The sequence below is a fragment of the Pongo abelii genome, chromosome 9 (genome assembly GCF_028885655.2).
Source record: "Pongo abelii isolate AG06213 chromosome 9, NHGRI_mPonAbe1-v2.0_pri, whole genome shotgun sequence".
NCBI classification, from domain to species: Eukaryota; Metazoa; Chordata; class Mammalia; order Primates; family Hominidae; genus Pongo; species Pongo abelii.
This window is the reverse complement of record NC_071994.2, coordinates 137,612,908-137,636,113: the sequence shown is the minus strand read 5'-3', so window position 1 is coordinate 137,636,113 and position 23,206 is coordinate 137,612,908. Positions and strand designations below refer to the sequence as shown.

Sequence of the window (23,206 nt, the reverse complement as noted above, 5' to 3'; positions counted from 1 at the left end):
TTATCATTTTTTATGGGTGCATAGTATTCCATGGAGTATATGTGCCACATTTCCTTAATCCAGTCTATCATTGATGGACATTTGGGTTGGTTCCAAGTCTTTGCTACTGTGAATAGTGCCACAATAAACATACATGTGCATGTGTCTTTATAGGAGCATGATTTATACTTATACTTATTTTTCTACTTCTTTATCTTCTATTATCTTTTGTCTTTCATTGGTTAGAGGATTTTGTTTGTTGTTTGTTTTTTCTCACTCTATTTATCCTCCTAATTTTTTTAGAAAGTTAAAAGCTCTATGTGTATTCTTTAAACATTAAGCTAAGTTTATTAACTATGAATATTCAACAAAGTCTGAAGTTAATATCTGAGAATTACAGAAATCTTAGATCACTTTGTTGCTATCACATCCCTCTCGCTTTACACAGTGTTTTTGCCTGGTCTTAGAGTTTTATGCTCTTGCTACTTCAAGTTAGACATTGGCACTATTTGTATGGAGTTAACGTTTGTCCATATTCACTCTCACATATGTCAGCATCCTTCTTGGACTCCACGTTCTTTCTTAAAAGCCAGACTTTCCATCTGCTTGTGGCATATCTTTTAGAAATTTCTTCTCAACTGTGGTTCCCTGAGAGTGTGAAGATGTAATGCCCCAAGACATCCACAGTATGTAATGAGTTAATGTCTCGAATATGCATCCAGATGATACAGTGAGAAACTAGTCACTGAAGACACTTTCTGCAGTGTTTAATTCTCTTATGGGACATTGAGAAAGGCTGCTACAGAACATCATTTAGTGGGGATCTTTTGATGATAACTCTCTTGGTTTTTGTTTGTCAGAAAGTTCTATATTTTGTTTTTTTTTGTTTTGTTTTTCTTGAAAAATAGTTTTGCTGGGTAAAGAATTCTAAGTTGTGAGCTCTTTTTCTCTAAGTGCACTGAAAGCATTATATCTTCTGAATAGCATTTTTGCATTCATATTTGGAAAAGACTGGCATACGTGTGGAACTAAGGTAGTAGCAAAAGAGGAGGTGCCAATCAGAGAGACATGATTTCAAATACCTCTTTGAACCTTGGTTTCCCATCTGTAAAATGGATATGTTGCATGGTTGTTGTTAAGTTTAGATGTTGCAGATGTTACATCTGAAATATAATATGTACTCATGATCATTATGATTATTAGTTTTGCTTCCCTCCTTTACACTACATTTTCTATAGAGTTCATAGGTTTGAGGTTAGATCCCCAGAGAATAAAGTTTTATGTAGAATTGTGGAGGCATCTGACAGAAGTTTCCTCCATTGAAATAGTCATTCAGACTAGTGGGAGAGAAGATAACCTGACATCTTTATCTTCATTCCAATCCAAACAGAGGGTTCTCTTCCCTCTGGATGCAAGATTACTTACTAAATTACTTGAAAGCCCTAGGCACTATATTTAACAGGGTGATAAGATTTGCTTATAGTGCATTGGTTTGAATTTAGGCCAAGTGCTGTGTTTTGCATATAAGAAAGTGCTTGGTTCCCAATGGTGCCATTTTTTTCAAATGGCACCACTGGCTTTTCAGAGTGGTTGGAATATTCATGCATATGTGGCTAATCTCACTAATACCTACCCACTATCAGTAGTAGCCTTGACTATAGCCAGATAGACAGGGAGTAAGAAGACACAGAGAATCCTGTGCTAAGCTTTGTTGTCACACGTGTCTGAAGCAAATGACCAAATTTCTGTTCCTTCTCTGATTAGATGTGACACGCAGGGTCACCTTGTAGACACATAGTTGAAGGGAAATGAAAGACATTGTTCATTGCCCTCTCCTTTCCCCTACTCCTACATACACACACACACATGCGCGCATACACACACACACACACACACACACACACACACACACAGAGAAAGAGAGAGAGAGAGGAGGAAGACCGAGAGTTTGCCCATTAGTACATGCAATACTCTCTCTGGCATGAGGAAATCAGTATCCTTACTCTTCCCCAGGCTTCAGACCTTTCCCTTCCCTTCAATTGAGTATGGAAGGCAGAAATGAAACTTGTTTTTATTTTATTCACATCTACTTAAAGGCACATTTAATTAAAGAATAAGAGCCTGCTAAGGATTAAGCATTTAACTAGATAAATCAGTCATTAAAGATTTTGAAGACTTTTTAAAGCCTAAAAATAGGCATCATATAGATAGACTACAAAATACATAACAATTCCTCTGCTGGTTTTTTATTGTTGTTGTTGTTGTTGTTTTCACATTTTTGCTATTGTAGGCAACACTGTGTTTGATAGTCTTAACATAAATCTTATTCCTCAAAAATGACTTATAGATGAACTCCAGCAACCCAAAAAATATGTTCACGGCCGGGCGTGGTGGCTCACGCCTGTAATCCCAGCACTTTGGGAGGCCGAGGGGGGTGGATCACAAGGTCAGGAGATCAAGAACATCCTGGCTAACGGTGTTCTTAGCCAGGTGAAACCCTGTCTCTACTAAAAATACAAAAAAATAGCCGGGCGTGGTGGCGGGCGCCTGTAGTCCCAGCTGCCAGGGAGGCTGAGGCAGGAGAATAGCATGAATCCAGGAGGCAGAGCTTGCAGTGAGCCGAGATCTGGCCACTGCACTCCAGCCTGGGCAACAGAGTGAGACTTTGTCTCAAAAAACAAAAAACAAAAAGTTCAGATACGGTTTTACAGCATGGGCTTGTCTGTAGATTTGATGTCTGAGCCACTCATCATCTTCTCAAACAAGATGACCTGAGAAGAAAAGAAAGTTTGAGAGTGGGAAAGGTGAAGCCTATTTAGTACAGGATGAAAAAGACACTGCAACTCACATTTTGATCTGAAAGTTTATGAGATCTCAAGGCAGAGACTGGAGTGACATACCTCATTGTCTTCTGGATGAAGCCAAGCTCCAGGAAGGTACAGTGTTTTCTGAGGCCCAATATTCCAATATCGCCCAAGGTTACGTCCATTGATGAACACGAATCCATAATTCCAGTTCTGAAAGGAATGGTGGCTTGAGATTTGGAAAGCGGTTCACATTAGCAAGGTAAAACCTAAGGCACTTGGGGAGTGAGAGCAAGATTGAGATACTTTATGGCACTCAAAGGGAGGTGAGTTTAGAGTGGGATATGTTATAGAACTTCTACCTTGCTGTCTAGGAATGAAAGAGAAAAACATAAATAGAACCAACCCTTTAATGGTAAGGCTGCTATTGTTCCTGTTATGTGACATATAATGTTATATATTTTAAAAAGCAGATCTTCTACTTCCAGAAATAAATATCAGGTATAGTGATGAACACCACTGCTGACAGTGGCTATTAATATAAAAGCTGCACATTTAAAAAAATCTGCTTGCAATATAATGAAGAATTATAGGACCAAGATTTAGAAGAAGAAAAAGGAGAGACAAGGAGACATCCAGGCAGTTTTTGCACTAGAGGCACCTGCTTATTCTGGGATATAACAAAACGGTCTAGCATATAACATTGGAGTCTCTGAAATGCTCCAAATTAAAGGGCAAAGGTTGCTGGACTTGATTTCAAATAAAGTAGTTATATGCTACATATGAGAGAAGCATCAAAAACATGAGGTATTGAAAAAATAAAAGAAAAACAATGGATAAAGATATGTAAACCCTAACCAAAAGGAAGTTGCTATAGCTCTGTTAATATTCAGAAAAATAATATTTTAAGGCAAGAAGCGTTATTAGAGATAAAGAGGGACATTTCATGATGGTAAAATTCTTAATTTACCATAAATGTATATACAACATACATAAGGAAGATAAAAGCATAGATTCAAAACATATCAGCGAAATTGACAGAATAATAAAGAGAAATAAATTTACAACCATAGTGCGAAATTTTTATACAACCTTTCAATAATCAATAGGCAAAGCAAATAACAATCAATAAAGATATAAAACATTTAAAAGAAGATGATTAACAAAATTGAACTAATTGACATAATAGAACATTGATCTAACATCCACAGTATACACATATTCTTTCAAGTATGCCTCAGAATATTTACAAGCTTGATCCTGTGTTAAACTAGTCTTCACATAAACTTCTCAGACTATAACGCAATTAAGCAAGAAATTGATAACAAAAAGATAACTATAAAATATCCAAATTATTGGAAATTAAGAAAAGCACTTCTAAATAAACCATAAGTCTAACAAGTAATGACAAAGGAAGTTGGAAAATATTTGAATTCTTTGATGATGACAATAAAATAGATAGAAACTCGTAGGGTATAAGACTATCAGCAGATTTTTCAGCAGAAACCTTGCAAGCTAGCACAGAATGGACTGATATACTTAAAACGCTAAAAGAAAAGCAACTGGCAACCAAGAATACTACATCCAGCAAAACTGTCTTTCAAAATTGAATAAGAGGTAAAAACTTCCAGACAAAAACTGAGGGAGTTCATCACCACTAGACCTGCTTTACAAGAAGTGCTAAAAGAAGTCCTTCAACTTGAAAAGAAAGGACCTTAAACAGTACCAAGAATCCACAAAAAGTATAAACTTATTGGTAAAGATCATTAAGTTTCTCCCCAGCAACAACATGGCCCCCAGAGTGGCCTGCAGCTTTCTGGGCAGTGCCACCAGGACATCCAGTGCCTTAGGTTGAATACTACCTGCCAAATGGCACCTTCAGTCTACGCTATTTCCCTTAATATGAGAAGAAAGCACAGCCCTACTATAGCAAAGTTCTGGTCCCAGGGAAGCTTCTCAATGTCCCCCAAAACATGGAAATTGTCATTATGGGCAAGTCCTTGTGAAGCATGTGAACTTCAACTATCCACACAGCCGTATGAAGGAAAAGTGAAATTCTAACTTAAAACTTAGTGGTGAAAGAGCAGGAGTAGGTATTTTATAATTCCTATTAGCAGACTCAAGAAGATTGGTCCTAACCTGCAGGATAAGTTGCAGACCTTCTCTTTTGTTGGGCTTAATTGGCCTGCCATCTCCTTACAAAATCATCTTTAAGACATTCTAAAATGCCTATGCCGAAGTCAACTTGATACCTTCAGAGAAGCACCTACATGTGAAGTGCTCACCTTTAGTATCTGCTGTTTGTTATGAAACCTTTATTATTTTTTAGATAGAATTTGTAGTTACGATTAAAATGTTAGGCTAACATGGCAACCCTGAAGCAGCAATTATCCAACTAATAAGACACTAAAATGATTCACCTCTTTCTATATAGACATCGCTTGTCTTACTACAACTTATTTTTTCTGTATTTCAATATGAACCATTACCCATATAATAGAAAGTATAATATAAAAATTAATAATGCACTGATATGAAGTATGGCTTATAATTATGTACATTCTGAATTCTTGCTTTGAAGAATGTAATTCCTCAGTCATGAAAATAAAATATATTAAATGTATTCTTATTCTATATGTAAAAAAAAAAGTATGGGACTCATTTCCAGTACAGGCAAATCCATAAAGATAATTAAAAAAATTGCTGTTGCCAGGGGGTGGGAGAAGAGGAAAATGGGGAAGTAATTGCCAAATGGTTATAGGGTTTCCTTTAGGATAATAAAAATGCATTGGAACTAGAGATAGTGGCTGCATAGCATTGTGAAGGCATGAAATGCTACTTAATCGTTCACTTTAACAGAACTAATTTTATGTTATGTAATTTTACCTAAAAAAAAATCTTTTTAAAACTTATGGGATGCAACCAAATCCATGCTTAAATGATGATTAATAACCTAAATTCATATAATTAAAAAGAATAAAGACTGAAAATCCATTATCTAAGTATCTATGTCAAGACATTATAAAAATAAAGCAAATTAATCCTAAACTAAGAAATTGAATAAACAAAATAATAAAGATAATGACAGAAATTAAAGAATCAGAAAATAAATACATAATATAGTAGGAGTCATAGCCAAACACTGTACTTTGAACAATTAATAAAATTGATAGTGTTCTGGTGAGAATTATCAAGAAAAAAGAGTGCATCAACATCCTATAACAAATGGCAAGGGGAATGTTACTACCAATGATCTAGACATCAAAAACGAATATTTTAAAGGCAACATATTTGAAAATTTAGATGAAATGGGAAAGTTTCCAGGAAAATATATTTTCTCAAAGCTAACTTTAAAAGAAACAAAATCTGAATAGTACTTTAATCTTTCAATAATTGAATCCACACTCACAAACTTTCTCAAAAAGAAAATGCCAGCTCTAGAAGGCTTCACTAATGAACTCCATTAAATGTTTAAGAAGTGATACTTGTCTTACACAAATTCCCCTCCTAAATCCTTTATGAGAGCCCTAAACCTTGGCACCAAAACCTGACAAAGAGATCTCAGTCATGAACATAAACACAAACGAAGTCTTAATTATTTATCATAGACAAGCCCTAGATATAATCCAAATGTTCAGAAAAAGTAAAATGGTTAAATAAATTATAATGTATTTACTAAATGAACCCAATACAACAGTGAAAATGAACAAATCACTGCAACATCGATAAATGGCTGAACCTCACAATGTTGAACAAAAGAAAACATATTAAAAAAAGATGCCCTGTATGATTCCATTTACATAAAGTCAAAATAGGAGACACTGGCCGAGAGTGTTAGAAGTCAAGGCAGCAGTGACCTTTGGAGAGAAGGGGGACAGTGGTTGGGAGGGGTGCCAACAATATTTTTAACTTTCAGTGATAATTATATGGTGTTCACTTTGTGATCATTTGTTGATCTGTACATTCACATTTTGTACATTTATGTTATCTATGTGTATTTATACAGAAAAAGATATTCTAGGTAAAAACTAACCTACCAACTCACCCCACACAGAAAAAAAAAAGCAAGTTGCAGAATACATGGTACAATTCTATTAGTGTAAAAATAATTGTGTACGTGTGTGTTCAGGCAAAGTTATATATAAAAATGTACCACTGCTGGCAGTGTTGAGTTCTGAGAAGCAGAGAGTAATTGGAATGGGGGTGGGTTCAAAGGGTAACTTCATGCTTTGCTCTCTCCCTCTTGTCTGAATTTTTAATTGTGTTTTGATGTGTTAGTCTCTAAATAGTGATAAATTAGGAAGACTGATCAATGTTGGAAGGCTTCGTTGGAGATGAGGAAGAAGAGGAAAAGAAGAAAGGGAAGTATTCCTCCAGGAACGCTGGCTTTGCTCCAGGACTCTTTAAAAATAAAATTGGTGTTTGGAACACCAAGGCAGCAGAGGGCGTCACCTACCAGCAGGCTCAGGAAGGTGTCCTTGGGAGAAGGGCCAGCCTTCAAGGTCCCACGGTAGAAGGCTGGGCCCTGGTGGCTGTCTGGGACTGGCTTCCAGGTGGCAGAGCGGAGCCTGGAAGAAAGGCCAAACCATGGGGGAGAGGAAGTTCCCTTCCCAACTCAGTTCCCAGGATCCACTCCAGGTGGCCTGGGCCGAGCCTAAGGTTCTGTTTCAATGAGCTAGAGTAGACTAGACGCGTTAAGATCAGAATCAGGACACTTGTTCCAGGGCCCTAGTTCTGACGCCGAAGCACCCGACAGCCTGGAGTACATCACTCAGTCTCTGTATCTTGGACTCTTTATCTGCAATGAGGAATCTGAAATCTCTGAGTTCCCTGATCACTGAAGAGTGCACTGGGGGCCAGCTGGAGCATACCTCTCAAAGAAGCTCATTTTCATCTCCAGGGAATAGATGGTAAAGCCCTCCAGGGAAGAGTCATTGATGCTGACAGATCCAGTGATTCCTGCAGATGCAGATGGAAAGCAGGAAAGAGAATATGAACCAGGACTGGATATTCTCTAGCATCTGGGACAAAGCAATGCAGACTTGTACATGCCTTAGGACAAGGGCTCAGCCAGGAGGGCAAACATTTGTCTGACTTGCTATGACTGAAGGGTTCTAGCTATACGTTTCCATACTACCAAGAAAGGTCCCCCACTTAGTACTGGAACTTTTCCTGAAATTCCCAAAAGGAGACTGGCCCTGCTTCAGGACAAGCCAGCACGGAACACGCTGGCTCCACCCTCTGGCCCTGGAGATAGAGAAGGCAAGACAAGGGCGAGGGGCGGATTTTGCATCTCTGCTCCCAGGACCTGGGTAGCCCACTGCTGAGGGGCTGGTTTCCCCACCCCCTCCCCGCCCCCAACTCCAGTGCATAGCCCGGGTCTTTGGTTCTGAGTAACTGAGGAGAAGCCACAGCCAGAGCCCACCTTTCTGCTCATTCTGTATTTGCCATGAAAAATTGACTCGTCCTTGATTCTCCACCAGGATCCTCAGGTATCGGCAGTCCTGCTGGGACAGGCCAGGTCATGGAGACCACACAGCCATGGAGGGCATCTGCCCGACAACCCGTTTTTTCGCTGAGCTCCACATGGAGAGACACATGGGAGAAAAGGAGGCTCCAGAGCCCAGCAGTCTTCCCTTCACTAAGGACTGCCTTGTGTTCCTATAGTCAATCTTCCCTTTCCCCTCTGCTGATCCTACTGGGAAAGGCAGAGAGACTCAGCTGTGCCTTTAACCAACTCTAAAGGCACAGAAACCCAACCAGGGGCTGAGGACAGGCTCAGGCTTAGTGAGGAAACCCCCTTCCCTCCAGCATGCACGTGGTAGCTCCTGAGGGGCCAGGGCCTGGGAGGCACTTCGGCTTCCGGCCCTGCACACTTCCTGCCGCGGCCCCAGGTGAGGAGCAGTAGCAACAGCAGGGGTGGAGAAGGGAGGCTGACTGTCTCAGGACCAGGCTCCGTCTGCATTTGAGGGGGATCAAGGGCATCACCTGGACTCTCAAATTACATACCCTGAGTTCAGGAATGTGCAGGTCCTCATTATTGTCATTCAGAATCCCTATCATTGTCTCATCCAAAAACACCTGCAAAAGAAGAGCTGGCGTCAGACTGCTAGGCCCACCCGAAGAAAGGGAGAAGAGAGGCCGTGGTTTTGGCAGAAAGAGGTCAGTATGAAGGCAGGGACCAGCTGTGATGCTCACAGATGGCATGAAGCTGCCTGGAGGCCCCAAGAGACTCTCAGTGGTGATAAAGCAGAAAGCAGGTCTATTTGGCCTGACTTTTAGTCCCAATGCCTCCCATATAGTAGGTCATCAAATAGCAACGTGCATCCTCAATCAACTACCCCGCCCAACAGCATAGGGAGGTGACGCACTTTGCTTCCCACACAGACAGCCTGCTGGCCCTACCTGTGCCATGTCGTGAGCTTGGGCACGGAGGCGGCCTCCGGAGCAGATGGACTTCTCATACAGGACAAGCCCGTAGGACTGGCCGCTCCCATGGTTGATGGGCAGGTTCTCCATGTTGACGGGCTGACGCGACCTGACCGGCTGTGAGGAGAAATGGCAGGAGCAGAAGTCCAAGGGCTGAGCAGTCAGGATCCTCCTTCCTAAGACCCTGTCATTTGGTCCCGCCTAATGGTCCCCAAGGGTTCTTTGAGTGGGAAATGATAAAACAGATGCATGTGACACTGCTCTGTGCTTACGTCTCCACTGCCCAGGAAGGAAACTCAGGGAAAGGCAGGGCATGGTGATGAGGGACCAATCGCTATAATCCTAAGAACTGATTAACAGAGGAAATGGATGGGGCACAGGGGCTCACGCCTGTGATCCCAGCACTTTGGGAGGCCGAGGCAGGTGGATCACTTGAGGCCAGGAGTTTGAGACCAGCCTGGGCAACATAGTGAGACCCCCATCTACAAAAAACTTAAAAATGTAGCTGGGCGTGGTGGTGCCCTTCTGTAATCCCAGCTACTCAAGAGGCTGAGGCAGGAGGATTGCTTAAGCCCAGGAGTTCAAGGCTGCAGTGAGCCATGATTGTGCCACTGCATTCCAGCCAGAGCCACCGAGCAAGACCCTGTCTCAAGAAAAAAAAAAAAAAAAGAGTAAATAAATTGTATTCTAAAATAGTTGAAGTCTAGCAATGAATTATGCACTAAACAAATGTTTATTTCATTAAATTAAATTTAGTTACATTAAATAAATGTAGTTTCTTCAGTGTACCAGTCACTACCTTTTCTCTAAAATAGTGACAGCAGAGGTAAAACCAATGTGAATCCAAGGGCTACAGTTTCAGTTCCAAACAGCTTTCACCTGTCTTCAAAATAGGACAGGAAGGCTGATGGAAAAGGGGGAGCAGTGACCCAGGAAGTTCAGGCCCAGCTGCTGGTGAAGCGCGGGCAGAAGCTAGTCTCCCGATCCCAGCTCAGCAGCTTTTCCTAGGTGGATTCCATAAGGACCATGCAGTCCAAACAAGAGCATCTCCAGACAGGTTCATCTAAGCGGGAACCCAGGATCCTCCGACATCCTGCTGCCCCTCCCCTGCACACTGACTCCAAGGTCAAACCCCTTCACAGTCCACCCGGAAGGAGCTGGTGGCTCTTGTCCCACAGTTCTAAATTTGAATGAAATGCAGAGGATTTGTTCTCCCACTTCCTAATAAAAAGTTTCCTGAAGGAATCCCTCTCCACCCCTCCAAAGGCCAGTCCACCTCCTGTGGCCAAGCAGCACTCACCTCATTTAAGTAGGATAGGGCATCCCACAGCGGGAGGTACAGCGACGGTCTCATGCGGGGATACACAGCCTTGGGAGCAAGTTGGGGTACTCGGGGCAGGGGAGTTGCTGCAATGGAGATGGGGCACAGGGCGAAAAGTGCCTGAGATGACCACTGCCTTCTCTAAGCCCCCCATGCCTATCCAGCATGGCTTTTGCTTTCATATTGGGGGTTACTATGTCATCCATGGTACTAAGAGCTTTACAAAGAGTAACTCAATCTTCACAGTCATCGCAGGAGACGGAGGTTACTACCTTTATGTTTCAGTGAAGAAACTGAGGCTTATAAAATGCTTAGAAACCCTTATTTTAAAAATCACACAGATTTTAAGCCCAGGGTTCGAAGTTAAGGTTGCCCTTGTGCTCAGGAGCTCGGTGTAACTGCTGCCCACAAGGGAGACCCACTCCTTCCTCACTTTTCCACAGAACAGAGACTCCACGTGAGGAGGGCTGGCCCGTAAGTTAAATGGGTGCTAAGTACCTGAGACAGATTGAAAGAGTTTTTGAAGCTTGAAATATTTTTCTGTGTAATCTCCAGCCTCCGTGAGCACAGCATCATAGTCTGCAAGACACCGGGGCCAGTCACCAGCCATGCAGTCTCTGCAGCAGGCCCTGTTTCAGCACCACTGGCAGGAGATGGCCAGGGCCACCAAGAGTGAGACAAAAGGAAGACACCTTCCATCCCACGTGGGTGTGTGATACCAATCTAAGGACATCCCCCACAACTCTTCCTGGGGACCTGAGGCTGCCATGACACTGGGCTTGCCCCCATTTCACTTTCTAATGCAAACTTGTTCAACCCACAGCTCATGGACTGCAGGCAGCCCAGGATGGCTTTGAATACAGCCCAACACAAATTCATAAACTTTCTTAAAACATTTTGTGTTTTTTTTTAAGCTCATCAGCTATCATTAGTGTTAGTGTATTTCATGTGTGGCCCAAGACAATTCTTCTTCTTCCAGTGTGGCCCAGGGAAGCCAAAAGAGTGGACACCCCTGCAACGGGCACTCTTTTCTTTGCTCAGTCTGTATCGCCCGGCCGTGCAGGTCTGTGCCTTTACAGCAGTCACCGTTCCTACTCTGCCTCTCTTCAGAGGTTCAAGCCAACAGGGCAGTATACCAGACGCGTGAAGCAGAGCTCTAAGTCCCGGAAAGCCCTGTCTACTGCAGTGACAGCCTGTTGGCGCATTATGAACATACAGAAGGAAGGAAAATAGATAGGAAAATCCTCAGTACTCAGCATAGATTACAGGTCAAGAACCCAGTGGTGCCAGAACAGGCTTCCAGAGCCTCCTCTGTAAAGCCCCAGCACCACAGGCTAGAGAGGCTACTACACCAGCAGACACTTGCCATAGCTGGTGACAATGCTGGTGTGCTCCCCGAAATACGTGGCCCCGTTCATGAAACCAAAGTTGGTTCCACCATGGAACATATACACATTGAAGGAGATCTCATATTTGATGAATTCAGACACAGCATGTTCAACCTCTGCAAAGGGGAACATGAGAACATAGAGAATGTTAGAAATCAAGAGGAGACAGAAGCCTCCGGCAAACTCTTATCCTTTCCAACCCCACTCCACAATCAATTACAGTAACTCCTCGCTTCACAGCTATATACATTCTTGGGAATGGAGACTTTAAGTGAAATGATATACAACAAAACCAAGTATTCTCTCAATTTTATAATGAAACAATGTTGAAGAAAACAGTATTATATGAGGATATGCTGTGCATCATTTTGTTTGAAGTTTCCAAGAACCTATTGATGACGTTAAAGACCTACTGCAAATGTTTTATCATTCAACCTCTACGAAGATTACAACAAAGAAATAGGCAGAATTGGCCAGAACTACTCTAGGACACCGAATCCTGTCAATCCCAAGAGATTTTTGAACATTTTTTTTCCAAAATATTGACATAATTTGACTTTAAACTACATCTATTAAATAATAACCTAAGAACTCTCATGTCACTTAAATATCTAATTTTCCTTAAGTTTTTTGAAATCATACATATAATTAGTACACCCTCATTACTACCTTCCAGTAAAATGTTTCTGGGAACACTGACTTGGAAACACTGCAATAGTCCACAAGTGGTTGTTCTTAATCTTTAGCCACAAAAACTTCCATTTTGTACTGTGTTTAAACAGCTACAATCATCTCTCCACTGGCCACAGCGGGAAGAAGAAGGTTAAAAGTCATTTAGAGTGAGAGTCAATTCTGGCTGTGCTCTTAACTATTTGTACGACCTGGGGCAACCTATTTTCTTTCTCAACGCCACTGCTTCCTGATCTGTTAAATGAATGTATTAATTCCAACTATATCATGGGACTGATGAGAAAATTCATTGATGAGGTAATATATGTGGAAAAAAGGCACAGTGCCTGCCATACAAGAGACCAGAAAACTGTTATTTGGTGGTGGTGGTGATGGTGGTGGTGGTGGTGGCAGTGATGGTGGAGGTGGTGGTGGTATTGTTGTTGGTAGTGATGGTGTTGGTGGTGATGGTGGTGGTGGTGGTGATGGTGTTGGTGGTGTTGGTGGTGATGGTGGTGATGGTGGTGGTGGTATTGGTGGTGGTGATGGTGGTGGTGATGGTGGTGGTGGTGGTGGTGGTGGTGGTGGTGATGGTGATGGTGGTGATGGTGGTGGTGGTGGTGATGGTGGTGGTGGTGGTGATGGTGATGGTGGTGATGGAGGTGGTGATGTTGGTGGTGGTGATGGTGATGATGGCGGTGGTATTGATGGTGGTGGTGGTATTGATGGTGGTGGTGGTATTGATGGTGGTGATGGTAGTGATGGTGGTGATGGTGGTGATGGTGGTGGTGGTGGTGGTGATGGTGGTGGTGGTGGTGGTGGTGGTGGTATTGGTGGTGGTGATGGTGGTGATGGTGGTGGTGATGGTAGTAATGGTGGTGTTGGTGGTGATGGTGGTGGTGGTGGTGGTGGTGATGGTGGTGATGGTGGTGGTGGTGGTGATGGTGGTGATGGAGGTGGTGATGTTGTTGGTGGTGGTGATGGTGATGATGGTGGTGGTATTGTTGCTGGCATTATTGTTAGCGGCAGTGATGGTATTATTGTTGGTGCTATTGGTGGTGATAGTGGCATTTTCTTTTGACTTTTTTTCTATTTTCCAACCCAAAACAGGCTTTTCTCAGTCCCCAAGTATTTTTCAATGTTTTTCTATACTTCAGGTACAAGTGGCCTTGTTTTCATAACAGCTCTTTCGAAATATCTTCTGTAGACACAAATGCCTATTAAGTAAACAACTGCCAGGCATTGCTCTAAGTGGCAGCACTTGATCCTCACACCAGCCTCATGAGGTCGGTTTTATGATAATCCTCACATTTGGATGAGGTCACTGAGAATTAAAATGAAGGAAGCCTGCATGAGGTCCCATGGCTAGGGCTAGAGCTGGGATTAAAACCTGATCTCTTTGGCTCCAAGATCCATGCTCTTGGCCATCGCTGCATGTTGTCCCCTGACTATTATTAGTGCTTAGTTGACAATGCCATAGAGAGGGCCTATGCACTGCTAGAGATGATTAATGTTCCACCTTCCTCAGAGATGTCACATTTTCAGAGAAGCTTCGGTGACCACCTAACCTTACCTGGGCAGGTCTTTCTTCTGTCTTTTCTATCACTGCACCCTGTTTGTTTGCTTCAAAGTATCCACCAAACATGGAACTATATATTGATTGTTTTACTCTGTAATGATCTGTGGACCTCACTAACTTATACTCTGTCAGGTGTGGGAATCATGTAATTTCTATCCACCAGGGCATCCTCAGGGCCTGGCTCAGTGCTTGTATGTAAAGAGTTGCATGAATATCTATGCCTGATCAAGTGAATCAATTAGCAGAGAACTGTATGAATGAGTTCTCATGGGACCTGGGGCCATCTCTTCCTGGAGTCAAACACTGCAAAACACTCACCCTTTGCATCTTTAACATGGTGCTTATCTCCCCATCTGTCGAACCAGCCGACCCAGTATTCCATAATCAGAAGGGGCTTATCTCTCTAAAAACAAACCAAAGCAAATACTAAGTCTGGCAAAAAACAAAAAAGAAAAATCGGAAAACCTGAATACAATAGATGAGAACTTAAGGAACTCATGCTTTTCTCCTTTTTCCCAATTCAGAGCTTTCCCTTTTTGATCCAGTATTTCTTCCCCCATCCCTTGGCCATCATTCATAGCTCTGGTTCCTCCACTCCTAAATGTCCATGGTCTCCAGCTTCATGTGGCTCCCCACTATAGCTGGAAAGCACCATCAGCAATTTCAACCCTACCTCACCCAAGGCTGGTGTTGAAAGAATGGGTTTTGGATATACAAGGACCTGACCACAATTCCTTATGTAGAAACTCAGATTCCACAGGCTTTCAGCCTGACACCTGCATTCCACTTGTAGCCTAGCATTTTCAGTGCTGCTGAATAATGTAGATTCTGTTTTTAAAAGGTGACACCTCCTCTACAGTAGGCCTGGCTGTTGCTGTGCCATGGATATTAAAATGGAAGATCATAGCTGAGCTTCTTCTGGGTGATATGTCAGCCACTCAGGATGCATTTTCAGCTGCACTCCTGGAGTCCTCTGGCATGCTGCTGCTCTAAGATGGTCTCACTCTAAGCCCAAAGAGTTGTTAACCTAGGACTTTTGTTAGCTGCTCCCTGGATTTGGATTATGATGTTTTCCAGATCCTATATTCTCTTCTACTTTGGTTTCATTTCTCATTTCCTGCATCCTTCAAACACTTCCATAAAAAGGATGAGTGGAAAATAAATATTTTGAGTCCTTAAATGTCTGGCTATCAACACAATTAATATTTAGACTGGGTATAAAATTCTAAGTTAAAATTCATTTAACCTCAAATTTTAAAGGCATATGCCATTGCTTCCTATTATCCAATATTTTATAATCCTATGCCATTCTAATTGCTTTTGCTTGGCATGTAAATCTGTGGTTTTTCTCTCTGTAGGATGCTAATTTCACAATTTAGGTCTTTTTCATCACTTACTGTGCTTACCATTTGAGGTACACTTTTCATCTGGACATACAGATACTTCAGTTAAAGGAAATTCTTATGTTATTTGCAATTTCCTTTCCTCCATGCTCTTTGTCCACTCTTTTTGCAACCAGTATTAATAAGATGTTGGGTCACCTACAATACTCCTGTAAGACGTTTATCTTGTCTCTTTTATGTTTTGTGGGCTTATACTAATAGTAATATTAGGAAATTTTATCTTTACCTTCCAACTTCTATATTTAATTTTTAATTTCAAATATTAGATTTTTTATTTCAAAGAGTTGTTTTTGGTTCCCTGATTGTCCCTCTTACTTAACAGCCCACTCTTGTTCAGGTATAATCTTATTCATATCTCTATGCATATTAATAAGCCTTTTTACTACTCTATTTTGTTGCCTGAATTAACTCCATGTTCCCTGATTTCCATTTTCTTCTTTATTTGTAGTTTAATTATTTTCTCTTTGTGAAATTTTATTAAATAAACACAGATCCTTAATTTTCCATTTGTATTCAAGAGGAAAGACTGACTTCTGGTGTTAAAATTGTACTGTGGGCTTGATACTCTCCTCCTGGAAATCTTCCAAATCAAAATAAGGACTGAGAAATGGAAACACAAACAACATCCTCTGTGAAGCTAAGAGTCATCTGAAACTTCAAAATATAAATGAGGAGGAAGAAGTGCAAAAGCATTGAAGGTCTATCAGGGGTTCAAAAAACGTAGAGAGAGAATGCTGTTTGTCGAAGATTTTAGGAAAGACTAACAGCACAAATTTCTCCCAAGTAAGAAGCATACTCTATAGTGCAATACCAACCATTTATTATCAGTTACAGAATAGGGTGCACAAGCTGGTGAAGGGAATGCACTTTACATAATTCAATGCATCAGAAGCTTAGAAGGACAAAATTATGGAAGAATCACAGATAAGAACTATAAGGAGGAAGAAGTTGCTGCTTGTGAGGCATCTGAGAGCAGTCCTGCATCTATACTGGCTCCCTGGGAGGATGGAGAAAGCAAAAAGGAAGATGGGTAAAGATAAGAATTCATCCCTGCCTACAGCATTATGCCACTAAGATACATTGTTAGCACAGTCACATGCTGTCTCTCACAGCAACTTCTCTTGAGTACTTGAGCCAATAAGAACTCATCTCCATCAAAGATGAGTAATAATAAAAAAGAAACAAGAATAGAATCTACATTTAAAATTCTAATAAAAAAGTTTTTTTCTTTTTTAACAGGGAAAGAAATTAGAGGAGGAATACCAAAAACTTTCTATAGCATAGGTCAAAATTGTGACCCAAAAATATTGTTATAAAGTTAAAAACCTCAATGAAACAATCACCTCTATAAATGGAGAGCATAAAAAGAGAACTAAAAGTACTCAAGGAAGACATGATAAGAAAATATAAGGAGCTAAAATATTACCTGACAAAGATTTTTTTAAGGCAGATAAAATAGAAAATATTAAGTCCAAACTGGAAGCAGCTAAAAGGAAAACAAACATTGTGAGGGACATGAAAATAAAAGGAGTGAAAAGTCAGCACAGTTAAAATGAACAGACAGTAGAAAGAATGAGAAAGAAATGGATGCAGGAGATGTGAAAGTAAGACAGAAGAATTTTGCATTACACATAATTTGTGTCCCTAAACAGAATAAACCAAATAAAAAAATTTTAAACATATTTAAAGATACAATCAAAGACTCACAATTTCCAGCAATCATGATCTATGTTATTTGGACCAACCCTCTCATTGAGGATTTTTACAAAGTTAAATCAAATATAATATCACCATAGATACAGCTGAAAAGAGAATTCATGTATATGAAAATAAATCAGAAGAAAGTATCCAAATAGCAGCATAAGCAGACAAAAATGTACAAACTAAAGAGATATACAGCACATTTGAGAAGGTTTAATGAATTTAGCTGGAATTCCAGGATGAGAGGAGTGAGACAACAGAGCAGAAGCAATATTTGAAGAACTACTACCTGGGAATACATACATTCTAGAAGCCTGACAAACTGGAATAATAAATAAAAAGACATTCAGAAAGAGACATAGTTCAACTGCAGAAAACAAAAAAAGAAACAAAAAAATTAAAAAAAAAAGAAACTGCAGAAAACAAACAAACAAAAAATTCGTAGTAATAAAGGAGAAAAAAAAAGCCTGACAGAAGACGTCCCTGTAACAGCAGTGCAGTTAGCAGACTGTGTGCTGAAAGGAAACTGCCACACTAGAATTCAGAGCTAGGAAGAGACTGAAGCCTGAAACAGAGAGTCTGCCATAAACAGACATCACTAAAGCACATACTTCAAGCAGAAGAAAATTGATCCTGAGTAGAATCTCCAGGATATAAAAAATAATAAATAGCAAAAAGATAAATATTGGGCTAAAACTAAATGAATATTGATTGTATAAAACAAATATATAATATTTTTAGAGTTTTAAAAATATGGAAATCAAATACAAGAAAAATCCAGAAGATGCATCTGATGGAGTGTCCAGAGTCAGAGTGCTTGCCCTGAGGCACTTGTACAATCCAGGTGGAGAGCAGAACTTTAGACTGCAGGGGATTCAGTACTTACATTAAAATTTCAAGGATGACTTTTAAAAGATAAAATCAGACTCTATAACACCAGAATGACATAGGAAAAAACAGAAATTGATTTTTTTAAATAGTCGAATCCATAAAAAGAAGCCAAGATTGTAAACAAAAAGAAAAGAAACATTTAAAAGCAGGCACATAATCAGATGGCAGGTTTAACTTCAGTCTAACAAGAACTACATGAAATATGAGTGACTGAGAGCTCCAAATAAAAGTTTAATTGTGTCAGACTAAAATAAAAATATTCAACTAATTTCTGATCTCTAATAAGAGAAATGTCTAAAGAAAAATGTAGAATTACAGCAAGATTAAAACACAGATGAGGATATAGAAAATGATACACATTCAAATATTAATCAGAGAGGTCTGGCATGGCAATATCAATGACAGACAAAAGTGACCTTAAGACAAAAAGTAATACTGCATACAAACAGGATGACTCCCTAGTGATAAAATTTCATGTCCCTGAAGATAAAACAAGTCCACATTTACATAGCCTCAAAACACATCAAGCAAACTTTGATCAACTTGCTAAAGTACAGGTAAAATACTAAGGACTACTGGTAGAAATATGCAAATCTGCAATTATGACAGAAATATTAACACATCTCTTTCAGTGACCAGTACAACCAGCCAAAAAAATCAATTGGAAATAGAAAATTAGAATAACACAATAAATAAAATTGACATAGAACTTAAACAGAATACTGCACCCAGTACCGCAAAATACATTCATTACAAGCACATAGGGCATTTACCAAAACTGACCATTGATAGGACACAAATACAAACAAAATTAAACATAAAAATAAAGAATCACACCTAAAAATTGAAAACAAATGAATCTAACTCTACACCAAGTTGGTAAAACAATTACATAAAACAAAGAAATTATTCCATGTAACCTTAGCACATAGAATTTTCACTACACATTCTCTGGGTGATATACCTTAAAGATAAAAGAAAAACCACAGAAATCTTTAAGATCATTAGATTTTTCTTATTTTCAGTAATATTATCAGTGTTATTTCAAAGCTATTATGAATATATTGTAGAATTAAGTGAATAATAAAATTGTGAATGTTGTTATCAACTAAGATGTCCAGTCAGAGAAAAAATAAAAATATAAATCAGAAAAGTTAAATATACGTTCTATAATTCTAAATTTGTATTTTTTTAAAAAATCAGTGAAACCACAATTTTCTCCTCTTTTAAAACATGCCAATATCCTGGCCCTACACACTGAAAATGCTTAGAAGTAACAGCAATTTGATAGTAAACGCAGCTTGTGTTCTACAGAAGCAACAGGGTTCTTAGGAGAAATCGCTGTTTCTGGGCTAAGGATTGGAAATGTATCAGGTGAGTCTGGGACATTGTATTTGGCTGGAAACCAAGTAAACTATGAAAGACTGATGGGGTCACGTCAGAGGAGAGAGGAGGCAGGTGGAAGGTGCTGCCAGCAGGCCAGCAAGAAGCCATTTGAAGCTTCAACAACATAATGATTAAAATTGATAAGAAGGCATTAAACATATTAAAAAGTCATGAACGAATAATCAAAGAAAACAATTTACAAAAGTTTGAAAGGTACAGAGTATGTGTTCTGACTTCAGTGAAATAAAGGAAAAAAATAGAAAAACTCCATATGTCTGAAAATTTAAAAATTAACTTCTAAACATACTCATAGGCCAAAGAAACAATCATATTGAATACTCACACTAGTCTGAATTACAGTATATCAAATATACCAAATACAAAACTCATGAACTAATGAGAAATCTATACCTTAAATGTTCATAATAAAACATACAGATAAAATGTGAAGGCTAATTACCCACCTCAAGAAATTAGAACAGCAAAATAAACCAAAAATAGTAAAATAAATAAAGGAAATATAAACCTAAGAGTAGAAGCAGTGAAATTGAAATTAATTTGCAATAGAGACAATTTAAAAAGAAAAATCGGTTCTTTGAAAAGAACCGACATGCTTCTGACGAGACTGATAAGACAGAGTAAAAACGAATAGATAACTAAGATCAGAAATGAAAAGACCAGCACAAATGATATGGCCATTAAAAACAAGAAGATAGTGTACATAATTATATGCCATTATATTTTAGTTTGAGTGAAATGGACATATTCCTAGAAAAACTGTAACAACCACATTTACTTAGAAGGAAATAGACTTCTGAGTACAGCTCAGAGATATAGCAGTGGGAAAAACATAAATCCCATCCTCACATCAAGGACAAAGCTTGAAAAACTGTAAATTCATGACTTCTTGGGTCCATCAGAGAACCTAGCTCACAGAGCAACCAAATACCTAAAATCCATGGAAAACCTGATGCCTGCAGGAAGAAGCTGGACTCAAGTCGCTTGCTTACCTGGGGCTAGATCCTCTCATATAACACAAACAGATCATATTAAAGAAGTGCTGAAGACAGCGTGGGCCAGAGTGAGAGTATGAAGTCAAGGGAGCCGAGACGGATGGCGGCTGACACCCTCATGCTGGCTTTAACTCCCCAAGTCTATCAGCTGTTCTGAGGGGAGATTCGGGAGAATCCTGGGCAAGTCTCTGTTGCGGGCTGAATTGTGTCACCCAGCCAAATTCACACGAAGGCCTAACCCTCAGTACTACAGAATGTGACTGTACTTGGAGACAGAGCCTCTAAAGAGGTAATCAGGTAAAAGTGAGGCTGTTAGTGTGGGTCTTAATCCCACATCACCGGGGTCCTCATAAGAAGAGGAAATTGTGACACACCAGGGTCTCATGTTCACGGCAGAAAGACCATGCGAGGGCACGCTAAGAAGGCGGCCATCTGCAAGATAAGGAGAGGCCTCGGGGAGAACAGCCTGTGGACGCCTTCATTAAAATGTGGTCAATAGGGCCCGGGCGCGGTCGCTCATGCCTGTAATCCCAGCACTTTGGGAGGCTGAGGCGGGTGGATCATGAGGTCAGGAGATCGAGACCATCCTGGCTAACACGGTGAAACCCTGTCTCTACTAAACATACAAAAAAATTAGCCTGGCGTGGTGGCAGGCGCCTGTAGTCCCAGCTACTCGGGAGACTGAGGCAGGAGAATGGCATGAACCCGGGAGGTGGAGCTTGCAGTGAGCCGAGTCTGCGCCACTGCACTTCAGCCTGGGCAACAGAGCGAGACTCTGTCTCAAAAAAAAAAAAAAAAAAAAATGTGGTTAATAGGATGGGCCCTAATCCAATATGTCTGGTGTCCTTATAACAGGAGATTAGGACACAGACACACACAGAGAAGAGGTCATGTGAGGACACAGGGAGGAGAAGACAGCCGTCCAACAAGCCAAGGAGAGAGGCCTCAGAAGAAACCTACCCTGCCAGCACCTTGATCTCAGACATCTAGTCTCCAGAATGTGAGAAAATAAATGTCTGCTGTTTAAGCCACACAGTCTATGGTCCTTTGTTATGGCAACCCTAACAAAGTAACACATCTTCCTTTCTGGTGCTGGCTGAGGGGAGGGAGCCACCGCCACTGCCAGACCTTCTCCCAGCCCATCTTCTCTAGGGCACAAAAGCCCCAATCAGCTGAGAAACAGCACAGAAGCTGTCACTTAAGGACAGCTTAACTGGATAAAATCCATTGCATCTGGGAAAAGGGGCGGGGGACGCGCTATCCTTGGGAAAGGAGGAACACATGCTAGGATCAGATCTGCCGCTAGAAGAAGAGCTGGGCAGGAGCACCTGCAAAGGCCATGCCCCTCAGACCCAGAGACAGCATCTGCTGGCCATAAGGCATAATCAGAACATCAGGGAAAGCCTTTCTCCCTCACCAGCAGGCTAACCAAGCTGGAGAAAAAGTAACACATATTATAGCTGAGAGAGCCGCAAGCAACAGATTCTCTGTGGGACACAATGCAAAGGCAAGACTCAGAGGGGAATGCAGACACAGAGAAAACAACCTCTGCCAAACCAACATTTGCCCTCGACACAAGGTACCACCAGAAACATTTGAAGCCCATGATGCATGAAGGATAACACAGCAACAACAAACCTCACAACCAGCCCAACTCCAGACGAGGGGAACACAAAATCCCACATGGCCTAGCAGAATGAAAGGCATGCTGATCTCCAAGACAGTATCTATGTCCTATGCACGATGTGCAGTTTTCAATAAAAAATTATGAGACATACAAAAAGGCAAGAAAAGAACACACTTGGAAGAGATAAAGCAATCATCAGAAACAGATAAGGCACAGATGTTGTAACTATCACACAAGGAATTCAAAATAACTATGATTAATATATCTAAGACTATCATGGAAAAGGAAGACAGCATGCAAGATCAGATAGGTAATTTTGGCTGAAAGATGAAAACTAAGAAAGAAGCAAATGGAAATACTAGAAATCAAAAACATAGCAAGAGAAACGAAGAATTTCTTCAATAGGTTCATCGCTAAACTCAACAGGCATGAGGAATGAATCAATGAACTTAAAGACACGTCAGTAGAAATTAAGCAAACTGAAAAGTAAACAGAAAAAAAGACAGTGGGAAAGAAAACAGCATCCGAGAGTTGTGAGACCATACTAAGTGATCTAATGTACATGCGATTTGAATTGCAGAAGGTGAGAGAGCAGAGAAAATATCTAAATAAGTGACGGCTCAGAATTCTACAAAATTAATGACCTAATCTTGCATTCCTGGGATGAATCTCACTAGAATGTAATTGTTTTAGTCCATTTTCACACTGCGGATAAAGACATACCTGAGACTGGGAAGAAAAAGAGGTTTCATTGGACTTACAGTTCCACATAGGTGGGGAGGCCTCAGAATCATGGCAGAAGGTGAAAGGCACTTATCACTTGGCAGCGGCGAGAGAAAATGAAAAAGAAGCAAAAGTGGAAACCCCTGATAAACCCATCAGATCTCGTGAGACTTATTCACTATGATGAGAATAGCACGGGAAAGACCAGCCCTCATGATTCAATTACCTCCCACTGGGTCTGTCCCACAACACATGGGAATTCTAGAAGAAGCAATTCAAGTTGAGATTTGGGT

General features: G+C 40.5%; 1 protein-coding gene across 2 annotated transcripts in view; it reads right to left on the bottom strand.

Moving 5' to 3' along the window:
- Positions 1–2,038: 2,038 nt before the first annotated feature.
- The window catches only part of GLB1L3 (galactosidase beta 1 like 3), a 42,372-nt gene continuing 21,204 nt past the window's right edge, over positions 2,039–23,206 (bottom strand). Inside the window, exons 10-20 of one of the 2 annotated variants that reach the window (XM_024255396.2) lie at positions 14,488–14,572; positions 11,900–12,037; positions 11,032–11,112; positions 10,513–10,619; positions 9,189–9,329; positions 8,793–8,864; positions 8,209–8,287; positions 7,655–7,742; positions 7,240–7,351; positions 2,880–2,996; positions 2,039–2,750 (exon numbers count right to left, since the gene is read on the bottom strand). In XM_024255396.2, coding sequence (XP_024111164.2) covers positions 2,685–2,750; positions 2,880–2,996; positions 7,240–7,351; positions 7,655–7,742; positions 8,209–8,287; positions 8,793–8,864; positions 9,189–9,329; positions 10,513–10,619; positions 11,032–11,112; positions 11,900–12,037; positions 14,488–14,572 — 1,086 coding nt within the window. In that variant the 3' untranslated portion in view covers positions 2,039–2,684. The remainder of the gene's footprint in view (positions 2,751–2,879; positions 2,997–7,239; positions 7,352–7,654; positions 7,743–8,208; positions 8,288–8,792; positions 8,865–9,188; positions 9,330–10,512; positions 10,620–11,031; positions 11,113–11,899; positions 12,038–14,487; positions 14,573–23,206) is intronic. The other variant, XM_002822724.4, reaches the window with a different exon arrangement.